A 16960-nucleotide genomic window follows, 5' to 3' on the forward strand; every position below is an offset into this window, starting at 1 on the left:
GGGCTTGATCCTTGCAACCTCTTTGCTCAATGCTCTGCCAGCTGGAGAAGCTGCAGATGCTTCTTACTGCTCATCAACATCAAGAGATAATTGTGTGAATGTTTATTATGGGTGAGGAGGGCAAGAAAGATCTCACTATGGAGAGACATGTATGTGTGTATGCTGTTTATTACTTCTTTTACACATTTTTCTGCTTGGTAAGGCATAGATTTGCAGGACTGCTTTTGTCAGGAGGATTCAGGCTTCATCCAGGTCTTCACACACACAAAAAATTTATATATATATTTCTGTAATATTGCTAAGCATATTTTTGGAGGTGGTATAAGGGCTTGCGGGTACAAGTGCACACATGTTTGGGATTGTGAGTCTGAAAGGCTTTGCATGCTTGGGATAGCTGAAGTGAAGACCAGCTTGTCATTTAGAGTGACACATTTGACTTGGGACTTAAGAGACTGTAATGTGGTATTTCAGTCACCTTGGGATACCAGACCCTCATCTCTGCTCTCATCCAAGGAGTCATGATTTTCTTTTTGGTGCTGTGGAGCCTTGCAGGAGAATAAAGCTATGCTGGAATTAAATGCTCCTCTTTAAGATGTAGTTATGCTGTGCTGGAAAGTCTTCTGGAGGATTTAGTCAAGAAGTTGGAAAGGCTTCTGCTTTGACACAGATGACAGTTTGGTGTTTGGTAATAGCTGTGTTTCCAGTGGTATTTAGCCTCTAGTAGTGCTGTTTGATACGCTGTTTCTTTAAGTGGGAAGTGATAGGAACAATTTTTTCTACAGATATTATGAACAGTTCTCAATTATGTAAGGAAATTGAATATGAAATTACATTGATGTTTGCAATGCAAGGTAACTAGCATGACTTACTTAATTTTTTTTTGTTTTAGAATTTTTTTCTTTATGTTTTGTACAGAAAATTTTTGAACTGTGAAAAAGATGCTGCTGGAGAGACTGAGAGTCTGAAATCTTCTGGGTTGCTTTGCAACAGCATGTTAGTGTACTAGTGGTTACTACGTTATATATATCTGTGCTGGTGACTCATGTTATCGGTGTCCCCAGAATGTTAGAGACCCCTAAGGATGTATAGGCCATCAAAGTCTCATGGCAGGTTTGGCTGTAGCTGCATTATTTTCTTGCAAGGCAGCAATATCAGCCTGAAATACTTGAATTTTCTAAATCTTTTCCCATCCATTTACGTGTGATGTACGTTCCCATGCCTTCAGCCTTTCCCCCCAGCTCCCCCAAAAGTTAATATTGTGTTTGTAAAAATGGAGGAGTTATTTAAGTCTGTCTTTTGAGTCTTACATTGAATATTCATACACATTAGAATATTTCCATTCACTAGGATAACAGTTCCTACAGTCTCAATATAGAATTAGTAGTTAGTTGTTAAAATTATCTTTTTCTCGCATGAAAGCTGCTGTCAGCCTTACAGAAGGCAAGTGTTAAATGTGGGGAAAAAGAGCAGATAATTTTTCTTGTCTCTAGGAGATCAAAGTATTTGCTTTTTCTACCTCATGGGCAACTAAAGACTCAGTCCAGAAAAATATTTGTTTCTGAGGCCAAACTGAAGACTGTGAGGATAAGAGGTGATGGAACCATGACCTGCATTTTCAGATAGGAATTCCTTAACTTGATTATTACCAAGCAGAAGAAAGAGTGCAAGACATAAGTTACACAGCTTGATTTTCCCCTTCAGCTGGTGCTCACAGTTAAACACTTCCATTTGCTCTGTGAATTACAGCCTTTAATAAAAGAATGTATGAGTAGAAAAAAAATCCTTGAAGCAACAGATATTTTCTTGGTACACCATCAGCTTTTGGCTTGGAATGGTTGTAAATAGCTCACAAAGTAGGTGCTCATATGCTTTTAGCCTCTTCAGTAGTTCCTAATAGTTGCCAATATTGAATATTCCTGAAGTCAAGTTGTATCTAAATGTTTGGGTTTTTAATGGTTGTGCTATTTAAATTTAGGTGTATTCAGATGTAACAACTGTAAATGGAGGGAGTGAGCAGGAAATTTGTTTTCTGTTATTATTCTGGTTAGACTTTATCAGTGGAAGTTGTAGCCATTCACATGCCTTACTCTGCCACCCAGGCACATCTCTGGCAGAAGGTGGTGGGAATCCAAAGCCTTCATTAACTTGGTTTCTGGGGTGTGTTAAAGTCCTTTTGTAAATTCCAGCTATTCCTGTTAGCTGCCCAGTCAGTTTGGTGACAAAGGAAAGATACATACATTTATTTTCTGCAGAAGTTGCACTTATATGTTAATAGAAAGGAACTCTGTCTTAAGCATCACCTGATCTGAGCAGCTGCAGTTGATCTCAAAATTCAAATCTCCTTTGAGATGTAGGCTGTGTTGAGGAGGAAATGTAGGCCCTTTTCTTAATGTGCCTGCATGAGTTACATGTGCTGATATGATTCATTCAGTTCACTATTCTAATCTTCATGTTCCTCAAGGCTCTGATCCAATAAAGCACTTAAGGACTAGTCTAACTTTAAGCCTGTGAAGGGTCTTATCAGTGTCACTGTGATCACTTGAACAGTTTAAGTATGTGTTGAGTGTTTTTCATGCTGAGGCCTTCTGTCCCCGATTTCCTGTTTGTTAGAGTCTTAATTTCTTTTCTCTGTACTTAAAGCAAACAAAAGCATACAGATAATGTTAGTATGCAGCATCATCTTTTCTGTGAACTAAGATAGGTTACTAAAACAGTTTTCATAGAATCATAGGATGGTTTGGGTGGGAAGTGATCTTAAAGATTATCTAGTTCCAACCCCCTGCCATGGGCAGTGACACCTGCTGAGAGCTTCATCCAACCTGGCCTTGAATACTTCCAGGGTTTGGGGCATCCACATTTTCTCTGGGCAGCCTGTTCCAGTACCTCACCACTCTCACAGTCAAGAATTTAGCCTCAGTATCTAATCTAAACCTGCCCTCTTTCCTTTTGAAGCTATTCCCCCTTGTCCTATCACCACATTCCCTCGTAAAAAGTCCCTCTCAAGCTCTCTTGTAGGCCTCCTTTAGGTACTGGAAAGAGTGTTTATCTCATCTCAGCATGATTTTCTAGCCATTGTTTACAGCTTATCTACTGTCTCTTACTGACCTTTTGTTCCTCTGAGAACTGTACTTGAAGCAGGTCTGATTATTCGTCTTAATGCTGTTTGTAACCCTGTTATCATCTCTCCCCCTTCCACTTACTTTCCTTGCCTTGATAACGTATGTTGAGGTTTGAGGTTCTGCCAAGCCTTTTCCTGAAAGGACAGATTTTAGTCCTCTCCCTCTGTTTGTAGCCTTCAGTCTTTAAATCATTACTGATTTACTTTTGTGCTCCTGTTCCCACCATCATGTGACAAATATGTCTGTAGCTGAAAAGATGTCAGGGCATGGGCCAGATGGAAAGGCAGTGGGTGATGTGATTCTGGCTGCAGTGGTACACAGCTTTGAGGAGGATGCAGTGAGTGTGGTTGGACAGTTGGGGAGATGCCTCAGTTCCTCTGTTTCTGTATCAGTCCTGTGCAGAGTCTAAACAGGAACTTGAGGATGTTCCTCAATTGAATTTCTCATCTGCATGCTTGTCTGCGGGTGTAGTGTGTGGACTTCTCCCTGCCAAACTTCAGAAAATGTTTCCTGTAGGGCTCTCTGTGAAAGTGAACTCTAATTTGTGCCTGGTTGCGATAAACGGATAAGTTTTAGGGTTTTTTTCCTCTTGGAGAAATGAAGCTTAAATTCAGTTTCATGACTAAACCCAACTTTCCCTGGAAACTTGATTCTTGCTTAATATGATAGGACTTTGCATTGATTTTAAAAAGTGAAAGCTGAGAAAGCTTACAGTGTGTTATTCCTGTTACGGGAAGGATAAAAATTTTAGTTTTCTCTTTAATGTCCTTTCATCTCTGTTATCAAATTCTCATCAGATTTACAGTTTACTACATAATATCTTTATAATCAATAAAGCACTGGGTAGCCTTGGTTCCTTGATACAGAAAATTGCTTGTTCTTGTATCATTAGCATTTGACTGTTACCAAAGTTGGCTGTGTTGCAAGAAGCTGTCACAGAATTTGTCACTGACAGGTACGATGGCTGCTACAAATGCTGCATTGTATAAAGAGAGCTCCGTGCATTGAAATGAGCAAACTAAAAACCCAAATAAAACTGATTCTGGTTTTGTATAAGTTTGATCAGTCTTAGCATATTTTTTTGCCATAGGACAGAATATTTGGGGAAAGTCTCATATGCACTCGTACCTATGAGAGCTGTTTCGTGGTGGATTAGGGGTTAGGAACTGAGCATGTGAGAGAATCCAGCTTGTTATTTTGGTTCCTGAGAGGACTCTGCTGGATGGACACTGCTTAACGTTCTTTTAATTTACCTATCATGTGAGGAGGTGAAGTTCTGCAAGATACCTTCCTCTCTGACCTGTGACAGCCTGGGTTTTATGTAATCTGTCTTCTGAGTGTTTTATGTGCATGACCAATATGAAAGATCAAAACGCAATGGAGCAGACTTTGCAGACTATATGCATTATATATATTTAAAAAACCATAACAATTAAATTATTCTGGTTGATCAGTGGCTCTGTGCCTCTCAGTGTTGGAAAACTATTTTCAACATTCAAATGACAAATGCTTCTGCTGCACTGATTTGTCCACGTTTTTAGCATACTTCAAAGGTATTACAAAATAACTTATGGTGGTTGACTTCTTGGTCATGGTAAAAGTGATATTTTATATGACAGGCTCAGAGATCTGCTTCAGGGACACTGGTAGGGTTTCTCTGTTGGTATTGTTTGCAGGAAGTGTTGAATTTGTTACCAGCTTACAATATTTAATGCTAATAAGTTGCAATAAGTTTCACTGATAAGGTCTCTTAGAACTTATTTTTGTGGTTAAGAAACCAAAATGAAATTCATTTAGGACTGAAAACAGGGATGAAATAGCACAATGAGCAGTATTAGCAGTTCTTGTGATTGTTGTTGCCCATATTATAATGTTTTAGCAGTTTCTTTTGAAGACCTATGTTCTGCAATCATCTGAGCAAAGCAATAAAAGAAAGGGTTTTTTTTAAACACTGTGTTTATACCCCTTGAAGTTAGAAAAGAAAATCTTGAAAATGGACTCCTTAATGTGCAAAATTACAGAAATCAAATAAAAGTAGAGGTATTTCAGAAGTTATATATATGATAATTAGCAGTTCTTCTAGGTTTAAAGATACAGATTTGACTAGTAGTATTTTCTTCTTTTATATTTAAAGGATCAAAGTGCACGTACCCATTTTGGGCTGCTGTGTAGATAACCAGGCTAAATGGTATACAAGGACCTTTATAGACTAAGAGGATTACATCCTGACCTTGGGTGTGGTTCCAAACCATTCTCCCAAGTTATCCTTCTGAAGACTCTGTGTGTCTTGTATTGTTGGTGCAAACTGCATTACAAAATCTGATATCCAGAGGCATCTCAGTTATGTTGCTGTGATACTTAAGAGTGGGAAAGAGACCCAGGGATGATGCCTTTTCCTCATTTTAGATTTGATTTGATCTACCTGTAAACAGGCTATCAGAGTAAAGACAGTGTCTCTGCAAGGTGTGATGGAAACAAGTGATAAAAAAAAGCTGAGGATTATTGGGAGGAAATGTGTTGTTGAGATCTTGAATTTTGTTCTTTCAGTGAGATTGCATTTCTAATTGTAAACAGAAACGCACACAGCAAATAAATATGTACAAATGCATTGCTCTTTAACATGAACGTTTGCACTTATTTGTGGTTTTGTAGGATGCCGAGAAACGAACTCCTCTTCATGTGGCGTCATTCCTGGGGGATGCAGACATCATTGAGCTTCTCATTTTGTCAGGTAAGGTGGTGACCCTCACTGTTATTAACTGGTAAAATAGCTAATTTTAAAGCTACAAGGAATACCCAGCAGAGCATATGAAAGTGAATTTTGGGCAGTGCCTATATATTCTGAGTTTCATGGAGTTGGTTGCATATGTTTCAAGCTTAGAAAATATATTTCAATTTAGTGATACAATTATAAAATATGCACAGTGACTGAGCACAATTAATAAACAAAGTAACTAGTTTTTAACAACTTTTAAAGCATTCAAACTGACAGTATTTTTGCTTCAGAAACTTGCTGAAGTATGTATTTGAAACGTGGATTCACATCCTGGAGTACAAGCCAAGAATTCCTGTTAAGCAAAAATTATTATGGAATAATAGAAAAAAGTTATAAATTAGTTTAAATGAATTTTAAGTGGTATTTACATTAGAAATACGATTCTAAGAGTCAGGAAGTTTATTTGGATGTTAGAAACTGTGCAGTAGGATGTATCTGAACAACAACAACAAATCAAAACACGTTTTCCAACTGTTATAGTGGCAAAAAACATGATCAAAATATGTCAGAACAAAGCATAAAACAGACATCTCTCAAGAAGTGCACATAATTCATGGCAAACTCCTGGATGTGCTTACAAATTTCAAAGGCAGTGTTTTTCTAAACTGAAGAACTGTAAGAATAAAGCTTATGTGGTTTAAGAATTTGGGATTGAAAGGAACCTTATGGTACAAATGTCTAACCCCTTGCAAGCAACCCTGCTATATAATTGGTTTCACAAATTATTGGTCTGCCTCTTCAAATTAGTTGTGTATTTTTTTTAAAGTTATTTCAGAATTATCAGTCTGTGACTGCAAGGCACCTTCTAATTTCCAGCCTTGAATCCTAGAATAATTCAGGCTGGACAGGATTTCTAGAGATGACCTGATCCAGCCCCCTGCTCAGAGCACCAGCCAATTTCAAAGTTAAATCAGGCTGTTGATGGGTGCACCCACACCACACAAACATGTATCTTTGGTTTACCAGTCTAACCACACCTGGAGAAGGCAGAAAATGAGAATTCAGTTTGCTGTAGCTATGTGTTTCCTCTGTTCATTGTGGGGGAATTTTTGGTTTGCCTAATTGCTTAATGGAGGTAACTGGTTGGACATGCATCATCCATCAGACTTTTCTGCTATAACCCTGATGCCAGCAAAATAGTTGGAAAGAACATTGCTCCACTGACAGGTTATGCTTGGGTGGGTTTTCAATGTGCTAAATGCAAACATGATTTTCTACATTGGGAGGTAAGAGTTAATAAGCTTCATCTGTACATGTGTTCTTGCAATGTGTGTTGTTTGTCTCATACTCCTGTTCCATTGTGCTGTGAGAAGATTGAACAAGTAATGTCTTTTTGAAAAAAAAAAAAAAAGAAAAACTTTTGGAAGTAGCAGCACAGGCAACATCCTCATAAAGATATAGGGGAAGCTGTTTTGCCCATTTGTCCCTTGATTCCAAATAGCATCCAGAAATGTCCAGGTGAACATTGTTGGTTTTGATCACATTCCTAAGAAGGGAAGGAGGCTTTCTAGTGTTCTTCTGGGACACTTAGTTCCAGCACCTGACAACCAAAATGTCATCCCAGGGCTGTAGGGTTTGTCTGGTCAACAGCATAAAATGTAGGTGATATATCTTGGGGTTCTTTTATATATCAGAGTGTGAAAAACTTGTAATGTGGGCTTTTAAAAGCTGAACTTTGTGTCAGTGGGACTGTGCTGGTGTTCAGTCTGCAGGAACTGTGTGGATCTTTCCCAATTAGCTCAGCATGAATCAAAATTAATTTTGTGTTGCATATTCTACCTGTTCATTGCTCTTTAATATCTGATGTTCCATTATTTGATGACCATGAGTACTTGTATCCAAGAGCAAGTCTGGAGGTTTCTGAGGTTTGGATGAACAGGTTGAATTGTTATAAACACCTCTTTGTGACTGTGATCTCTTCATGAACTAGACTACAAAGACAACTGCAGCATCTTCCTTTGCTTCACCTCTTCATTCAGTAAACTGTATTAGTAAAAGCATATTATAAAAGATTAATCTGAACATCAAATTTAGTTACATAAGCAGAAAAACCTTCTTGTCTGACTTAAAATGAGATGGTGTTTTCAGAGAGGGAAAGTGCAAAAATGCTTTCTGTTGTCAAGCAATAGTCTCAGCATGAGCAGAAACTAGGAGGAGTATCAATGTATTGCATTTTGCACAGGGCTCAGGAGAGAAATGAAATGAAATATGCACGTTCTGATATTTGTAGCCCACGAACTGGTGGCAGCACAAATAAATGTGGTGTCTAATGAATAAAATTTCTGCTCAGGTTGTTGGAGACAGACCAGAAATGGATTTCTAGGTAGCCACTGAAATGGAATCTGTTTGGAACTGATAGAGCAGATAGAGTGCCAGATCCCTCAACTGGTATGAATCACCCCAGCTCATTAAATGTCAGAGGCAGATAGATTTACAGCAGCCCAAAGGTCTGATCCATAATCATATGGTTCAAACTTGGGAAATGTGCTGTCATTTTGTTTTTCCAGGCTACATGAAGGCAGGGAGCTTTGAGCACTTCTTCACCTCCTTTCTGTCAAAAAGGAGAAGGACCAGGGTAATCACCTCACATAAATGAAGCTCTGTATGATGACGCAGTCATGGATGTGCAAGAACAACTGTCTGGGCAAACCCAAGCTCCATTCTCATCTATGCTGGGGCCTCCCCTCATCCTGGGCTTTGAGCTGGTACCTGGGGAACTAATGGTTGAGCTCAGTCCCTCACCCCTTGTTACCTACCAAGGCACTTGCCATCTTGGAAATATTACCATGCCTTACTAATCCTGAAAGCTCTGAACTTCTTGGCAAGAAGTTATGGCAGCTATCCTTACATTTGTGAGGGCCTATTGCTGTGTCTCATAGCAGGAGTTGGAAAGGTGCATGTAAATGATGACATTAATAGGTTAAAGAGTAGAGTTTTCTTCCTTCATTGACCATCCCTAATTTTGGAGATTTAGACTGTGGAATCTAGGTTTATTAGAGACATGTGGATTTGGCAGATGTGCTGCATGGAAAATTGTACTTTGGTTATGGTAAAGAGATGTTAACTTTAGTCCTGAAAACTAGCGTCGAATTATTTCAGATCTCATAAGAATCAGAAGGCAATTTCAGATTTATTTTCTCTTTTGGCAGAAAAAATTGAGAGTGAAAGATAGCAAAGATTACAAAGCAGGTCTGTTAAAGAAAAGTGAAACACAGAAAGTTTCCTCTCTTTTGATTTTATTGGTAACATTATATGTTATGCTGTCTACTTCAGCCTCCCAGGGCAAATCCCTACAGCTAAACCTTTCCTTCAGGCTCAGGGGTACGAGCCCTCCCAACAGCAAAGTGCAGAAGATGGGGCTGAGAAAAGGGTTTTCTCTGAAGAGTTTTTGTAAAGTGGACATTTTATGGGTGGATGGGTGCTGTGGCTACCTGAAAGGATTTTAAGTGAAATCTTTAAAGCAACTTATATTTTCAAGGAAGATTGTACTATGAAGGACACAATATACACCAAGTGTGTATCAGTCCTCTTTGTGCTTATAAACACACAGATTAATTCACAAAGTACTGTAGGAAGTGCATTGAAATGTTGTTAAGGTACTTGGTCCAGAGTAAAGAGAGGGACACTCAATTTCTGAGTGACTTTGAGGAAGTGTCGTGGGATAGACTTGAAAATTTAAGCTTCTGTTTTTTTGTACGGAGTTCATTGTAGGTGCATCAGCACGTTCTAGAGCACTCTACTCAGTGCTTTCAAAGAGCTGCCCCTGGGCTGTCACAGGATGAATGCTCAAGTTCCTGGAGTGTACAGGACACCCTTGAAAACATGAGTATTGTTCACTGGGTGCCTCTGCTTGATCTTCCTTAAAATGGCAGGTATTTTCTCTCCCCAAAGGAGTGCATCAGTGTTGGTGAAATTTTCATTGTTATTAACCATTGACTGGAAGGAACTGCTGGGAACCCAAAAGCTGAATTTTGGTGAAGGAAATGGGCAGGCCAGGGAGAAATGTTTTGAAATGTCTCTTCAGGAAATGTGCAACCTCACTAAATGGACAACAGCAGCTCCTCTAACAGGCAACAGCTGAATTGTGTAGCTCCTTAAAAACAGAAATCAGAAACATATTCAACTGATGCATTGAATTAGATACATAAGAGCAATTTCAATGTTTCACGTAAAGAGGCACAGAGAGGTAAAGAAACAGCTGAGAAAGAAAAGGCTGATAGCATGCTGGGTGTTATTTTATTTATGCTGGTATTGTTTTCCTTTTATTATTTTCTTTAGCTGCTTTCTTGGCAACTATTTCAGTTTCTCAAAGGGTAAGTGGATCAGTGAAGGGCATGAATAACTACTGATGGAGACACTTTGCTAAGTTTTCTAATCATCTTCATACCAGTGCCGCTGGAGTTGTTAATTACTGAGGAATAACATATTTGTCACGCTTTGCTACTCCACACATAAGCCTTTCTGATTTGCAACCATCTGCTGCTAGGAATTAGTGAATCAGTAGAAGTAAAGCAAAAGAAACCTTCATTAAGAACATGAGGCAAAACCCCAAGACAAATACAAAATACATTTCTAACCCCAAAAAGAGGTATTTGGTGACAATCACCAGGAATTCATCTAGGCAGTTTGCATCCCCAAGACCCCTACCAGACCAAGTCAGGATAATCAAAGGTACCTTGAAGGCAGGTGTCAGCTTCCTGATAGTGGAGAAGGTTGTTGCCTCACATATCTCTAGTGCAGGAAAAAGGCAGGATACTAATGTGTATTAACTGTAATGGCCTTCTCGGGAAGATAAAATAACATAATAGCTTCCTTGCTTAGACAGATTTATTAGAAAACCCTTTGAAACTGCTGTCTTTTCTAAAGGGTGTTTTCCCAGAGGGCAAGTTGTACCACCAGGTTCTGAGGTGAGTTTGGAGGATTGCCTCTAATTGTTGCAATAGTTATGAAAGTGGCTTTCTCTTTCTTGCAGCCAAAAAACTGCATCCTGACTTGTGGAAATATGCAAGAACTTGTTTTTTCTCTGATTATCTAGCACAATTCCCAATAAACACTGTGATTCAAAGTCAAGCATCTTAATATCCCTGAGAATCAGCTCTCAGAAAGTGATTCTGATTCAGAGAGTGGGATTTATTAATTACAGGCTTTTGTACACATTTAAGTTATGGTTCAAAATGAAGCTTAAGAATCCCTTTGTTCATGAAGTTCAGAGGCTCATCCAGGCTATGTGCATGACACTTGTGCTTCTCTATGGGTTTTTTTTTCTGCATGTGCTACTGTTCTCAGAATAGTGCTGCTACCTGCAGACCTGAAAGGTACAATATTTTAAAATTTAAAAAATTTTTAAAATTAGTTTCTCTAGTCCTTATCAGTGAATTTCCTTTCTGCGATGTCACATCAGTGAATAGCTTTAATATTTCCTGCAAACAAATCTGTTTTATTACACAAAGGTAGAGGATTCTTTTTTTTTTTTTTTAAACTCCCTTTGGTCTACAGGCAACCAGAACCAATGTAGTTAAATATGATTCCTTTATCCTTTTTCTCTGGCAAGCCAGCCCAAACCCATCCTCTTGTGCAGCTGCCTTTCTCAGAGCGCCCATTAGCACTGAACTGCACAGAAGGCAAACAGGTGGTCTCCTTCATCCCTTGCCTTCTGATGTTTTCTGAGTGACACTCACAGAACCTGATGTAATAAGTGCCCAGTTTTGTCCCCAGCCTGAGCATTTCCTGATCGTGTTTTCTTGATCCCAGCACGATTTGCGAAGCAGGGAAGTGGTCATTTTTTAGTGTTCTGCCTGATGCAGCTGAAGGCAAGAGGCGGTTCAGGATAGTTCCCTTCCTTCTATCTTCACACAGCAGCAGTGCTCGAAGCAAAGGGCTGCTCTCTTTCACTTTGTATCAGTAGATCTAAGAAAATGTGTATATGTAGGCACACATAACTACTTGCAACAAATCTTACTTCTTTAGTGTCCTGTAAACAAAGCGATTCGTAAAAATAGTCCTACCTATCCATTTCCTTTCTTTCCAAATCACATTTCAGCTCCTATCTATCAGATATCTGGAAATGCATTTCCAAGATGAGCAGGGTGCCAGGAGAGTCCTGGGGAGCACTGAGAGTGCCACATACAGCTCAACTCCTGTTACTAGGAAGCAGTTGGGCAAGGCTTTTGGTGTGGCACCCAAGGTGTGGATGTAACCTCTGCTGTTTATTTGCAGGTGCTCGTGTTAATGCCAAGGACAATATGTGGCTGACTCCTCTCCATCGAGCAGTTGCTTCAAGAAGTGAAGTGAGTAAGATTTGATTACCCTGCTTTTACACATAAGCTGCATGCTGGGGGGAAAGGCAAGCCCTTGACAGCCATAGTAGGTGGCATGGTGAGGCAGAGAGGGAAAGCATTTTCTGTGTACAGGGCCTGTAGCACTGCAGCTGGAGGCCAGCTTTTACAAGTTAATTATAACTGCTTTTGAACCTTAATGTGGATGATTTTCACCTTGCTTTACATTAGCAAGTCATACCATCAGCTGGAGTAGGTGACCAGGATTGGCGTGGGATAGAGCCCACAGTGGTCTGCAGTGCCCACATCATCTTCAAGTGGTGAAATAAAGAGGAATAAATCCATGTGGATGCGTACATGCTGTGCATGTGCCAGAAGGGAGTGGATGTGGATGTGATCCAACACACATTACATAGTTTGTTTTGGTTAACTGCATTTCAAGGCATCCGTTAGGTTTTCTGTTAATGCACTTGATTCATGCGTGAGGGAGGGTTTGCCCATATTTCTTCTACTTGACAAATAAAAATCTTCTGGCGTCATGTTGTACCTCTTCTGTTGCTGTCTTAAAAAGGAGCAGCAATAACTATCAGGAATGCAGGTCAGGCACGACTGTATTTTCAACTGCACCATTATTCTTGGCTTTCCATTGTAGACCTCCCTGTCTACTCTTATCCTCCTAATACTTAGTTAACAGTGAGCCCAACTGCAGACTGAATTGGCTGCTGGGGATGAGGGGAGGGGTTGTAAAAGAGACAGTGGGTGGCTGTCTTCCAGAGACTGATGGGCTCGAATCACCTCCGTAACAGTCCCAGCGCTTGCCAAGCCTGGAGGCAGGAATCCTGGGCTTGCTTCTGAACTTGGGCATTGTTTGGCTGCTGGCTGAGCTTCCCAGCTGCTGGCATCCACTGAAACTCTCTGAAAGGAATATCTGATAGAGTATGAATGCTGTAATGAAGCAAAATACAAAAAGCCATGTTGGAAAACAAAGATCAGACTTGAACCTTAAAAAACAGCCACAGTCTTTCTGATGCGGGAATTGCAGCGTGCTTGGTTTCTTCTTTTGGATGTGTCAGAGTACATGATTTTTATTGTCAGTGACAGTCCTAACAGAAAATGTATGTCTTTCTGTGGATTTGAGTCTCATTTTTAACTCTTTGTCAGCTGAAGCACAATGAGAAAGTGTGCTGGCAGTTGTGGTACCTCACAGTGAGTACCCAGGTGCATTAGTGAGGCAGCAGGGGAGTGCCTTTGATGCCTTTTTGTGGTCTGCTATGTATTTTATAAACACATGTAACTTTCTTCTCCTGACCTTTGTTCTTTGTTATTTATAATATAACTGCTATTTTTGGTAATAATTTTGAAACAGGATTTAGCATTTTTGAGCCTCTTTCAGTTCAGCTTTTTACTTTATTACACAAGCGAACAAATGTGCAGCTGCAATAGTGATAGTAGTAGATAGCAGGAGGTGAATTCATAGCTCACATTGATAGTAGGAGATGAATTAAGGGTCTAGGAGTTCACCAGTAGGACTCAGTGTAGTTTGTGAAGTTCTTGTGAGCATAGTTGCTTTCAGAATGATCACCAAGAAATTTTAAGTTTTGTTATCAGCCTTTCACTATTAAGCTTTCACAGGATTCTGAATCTGTTTTCTTGAATCCTTTTTACATGTTAAAAGCATGAACACGTTTTTACTTATATCTTAATGATTTTTTAAGTGGGCTTTAGGGATTTAAATGTTTATTTACAAATCAACAACGCTCAGGTGTGACTGTGTAGGATTGTTAATGGATGTTATCAGCTTTCAGCCTTATATAGTTGGAAAAGTAAAGATATTTCACTGTGATAATTTGGGATAGCTACAGACACTGACTGCAGAGGCTTACACCATAACTGTGCACTGCATGCATGTGTAGAAACTGTATTAATAAAAGGGGAAAGCTCATGCTCTCAAAAGCAATAGAATTAAAAGTTCTCCGTAAGGACTCTTCACTTTTGATCCCGAAACTGATAGAGCAGCAGATTGTAACAGATGTAAACAAAAATGTGTAAATGGGTTTTTTGGTTTTATTTTTTAAAAGTCTAGATATTTTTAGTTTAGGCTTTTCAGTCCTTATTACTTACTTCTAAAAATTCTCCTTTAACTTTTTCTTTCTTTCATTAAAAGTGCATGAATTTTCCTGCTGACTTCATGTCCCAGCTGAGTAGGTCTCCAGTGAATTACATTTAAATGACTTTTAAAATAATAGGCCTGTAATTTAAAAAACAAAATCCTATTGAGACATCAACAGCCATATATCATTATTGATGCTGTAAGAGATGCAATGTCATTAACTGAAAAAAATCTGTTAGAGAACAGTTTGTGAGATGGCTGTAGAAAATGAAATTGCTGAGATCATTTGAGGACAAAGAAATACTACTCCTACTAATGTATGTACTGTTGATACAGACTGCAGGCGCCCTCCTGGGCCATTCTACACATGAAAGTGCTATTTAAATACACTGTGTGCATTTGTTATTCATTAATAAAATTTTGGCTGGGCTTACCAGAAAACTTTTCAGTTTATGGAAAAAGAATAAGGTGCTGTTGTAGGACTAGGGCTCTCTCACTTACCAGATGTGAGTTGTATTTAGCAGACAAGGCTACTTGAATGCTACTGTGTCCCCAGTGGTTCCTTCCTATTTTGTTTGTTCACGGAGAAAAAAGGAAGAAGAGACAAAATGTAATTTTGAGAAAAACTTGTTTTTCCCCCAGACTTGCTTAATGGCAGATACATGAGCAGAAGCAGGAAAGAACTGATTGTGAATTCTCCAGTGAGACGGACTCTCAAGAGAGAACAACACATTTTCTCACTGGGAAATATTCATTTTTAACCAACAAAATTAACCTTAAAAGATGTTGTTTGGTCTCAGGCTGACAGAATGGATACTACAGTGAAGACCCTTGGCTTATGCTTAGCCCTTAGGGAGGAAAGGAATGCTAATGCTAACTTGGGGACACCAACGTTCTCATGTTTTTGCAAAGCTAAAACTTTGTTTTCACAAATTCTTTATCGTCTCATTTTTCCTGTTTATAAATACAACTAACAGCAATTTGCTGTTATTTTACTGTCCAAAGTGACATGCTTTTCAGTTTATAAGTGATTGCTGTAACAGTATGTATTGGGATTGCATGTCAGGGTTCTGGTAGTGGGGGGCTGTAGGGGTGTCATCAGTGAGAAGCTGCTGGAAGCTTCCCCCCATGTCCGACAGAGCCAATACCAGGCAGCTCCGGGATAGTCCTGCTGCTGGCCAAGGCTGAGCCCACCAGCAGTGGTAGTAATGCCTCAAATAAGTACATTTATTTCTTCTGTTGCTGTGAAATTTTGGTGCTGAAAAAATCTCCAGAGCAGTTAATTAGGGGTGAGATAAGAAAGGGTTTATTTTGCCAAGGCTAAGATGTTACAATACGTGCACAGGCCGTGCCTGAGAGGTTACATTTTATAGTACCATCCATCCAATCCCAGATGTGTCCACCCTGTGGCCTTTACTCTGGTCTGCCCTGGGTCCACCCCCTGAGAAATGGGCCTGGGGGTTTTGGGACCCCCTGTTCATCCCACCTTCCTCTTCATCAGAGCACAAAGGGTACATAGTTACCTAATTCTTGATCGTATTCTGTGGTTTAGGCCCTGATATGCTGTTCTGCCAACAATCTAGGCCTTGCCTTGACAAAAGACTAAACATTTCTGTTATATTCAGGGGTAGGATTGATATAGAGAGCATAGAATGGGGTAAGAGGGTTAAGGAATGTGTAAACAAGGGTGCTAGAGAAAGGGAAAGGGACAAGGGACAAAGGAGGGGGGGGGTTTGCTGCTTTTAAAATCTACTTCCACTACTTATAAAACTTACAAGTCTTACAAATATTAGAAAAATAAAAAACATTAGGGGCTTAAGGCATCACTTCACTGAGAGCACAGTTCTGATGACTGTGGTACTGAAGCTTAACTGACTGAACAGGCTGGGCTCTCTTCATAGGCAGCTTTGGACATCCTCAAATCCGACTGGGAAATTTGGACTGTGAGGCCACTGCTCTAAATGGCAGCAGCGGTAACGCGTGCTCTGGCATTTGAATGAACAGTGCCATTTCAGTACCCTGGGAGGTTGTTCTGATAAATGTTATTCTCCTTGCCTCCTCCTGGCCATGTGTGCTGTGCATGAGTGACGTGCCCAGGCATTGTGACTGAGCTGTCAAGCAGGTGGGCCGAGCCTTTATTCCGACTGCGTGGTCACGCTGTGGCTGTGCTGCCGTTGCAGGAGGCAGTGCAGGTGCTGATCAAGCACTCTGCCGATGTCAACGCCCGGGACAAGAACTGGCAGACGCCGCTGCACGTGGCTGCTGCCAACAAGGCGGTGAAGTGTGCGGAGATCATCATCCCCCTGCTGAGCAGCGTCAACGTGTCGGACCGCGGGGGCCGGACGGCGCTGCACCACGCGGCACTCAATGGCCACATCGAGGTGAGCCGCCCAAGAGCCCGACCGACCGTGGGCTTAATTTGTTTTCCCGTTTCATGCACTTGACCTGCTGTGGTTGCGTCTAGACTGACCCCCCCAACCCTGACCCCCGCGGTTCCTGCTGCTCAGCTGCTTTCCAGACTGAGTGACAGGTTTCCTACCTGCGGAAATAGGACAGTGGCTGGAAAGCACCTGTGCAGAGCCAGCGTGCAAGGGAGATGGGCATGCAGACATGGAGAGCTGGCTGTGCCACCGCTTCCAGCTGCTCCAGGGTGTCCTTGGCTTTTTGTCCTCTGGACTGC

At 40.4% G+C, this 16960-nt stretch overlaps 1 protein-coding gene across 13 annotated transcripts in view; it reads left to right on the top strand.

Annotated features, from left to right (window-relative positions):
- Positions 1–16960, top strand: part of ANKRD44 (ankyrin repeat domain 44) — a 136990-nt gene that overhangs the window by 63299 nt on the left and 56731 nt on the right. For all 13 annotated transcript variants that reach the window (XM_051788016.1, XM_051788020.1, XM_051788024.1 and 10 more), the window contains exons 3-5: positions 5772–5850; positions 12112–12182; positions 16461–16661. In XM_051788016.1, the coding sequence (XP_051643976.1) occupies positions 5772–5850; positions 12112–12182; positions 16461–16661 (351 nt within the window). The remainder of the gene's footprint in view (positions 1–5771; positions 5851–12111; positions 12183–16460; positions 16662–16960) is intronic.

This window comes from Manacus candei, unplaced genomic scaffold, assembly GCF_025592945.1.
Source record: "Manacus candei isolate 608988 ecotype Guabito, Panama unplaced genomic scaffold, ASM2559294v1 h1tg000023l, whole genome shotgun sequence".
NCBI lineage: Eukaryota > Metazoa > Chordata > Aves > Passeriformes > Pipridae > Manacus > Manacus candei.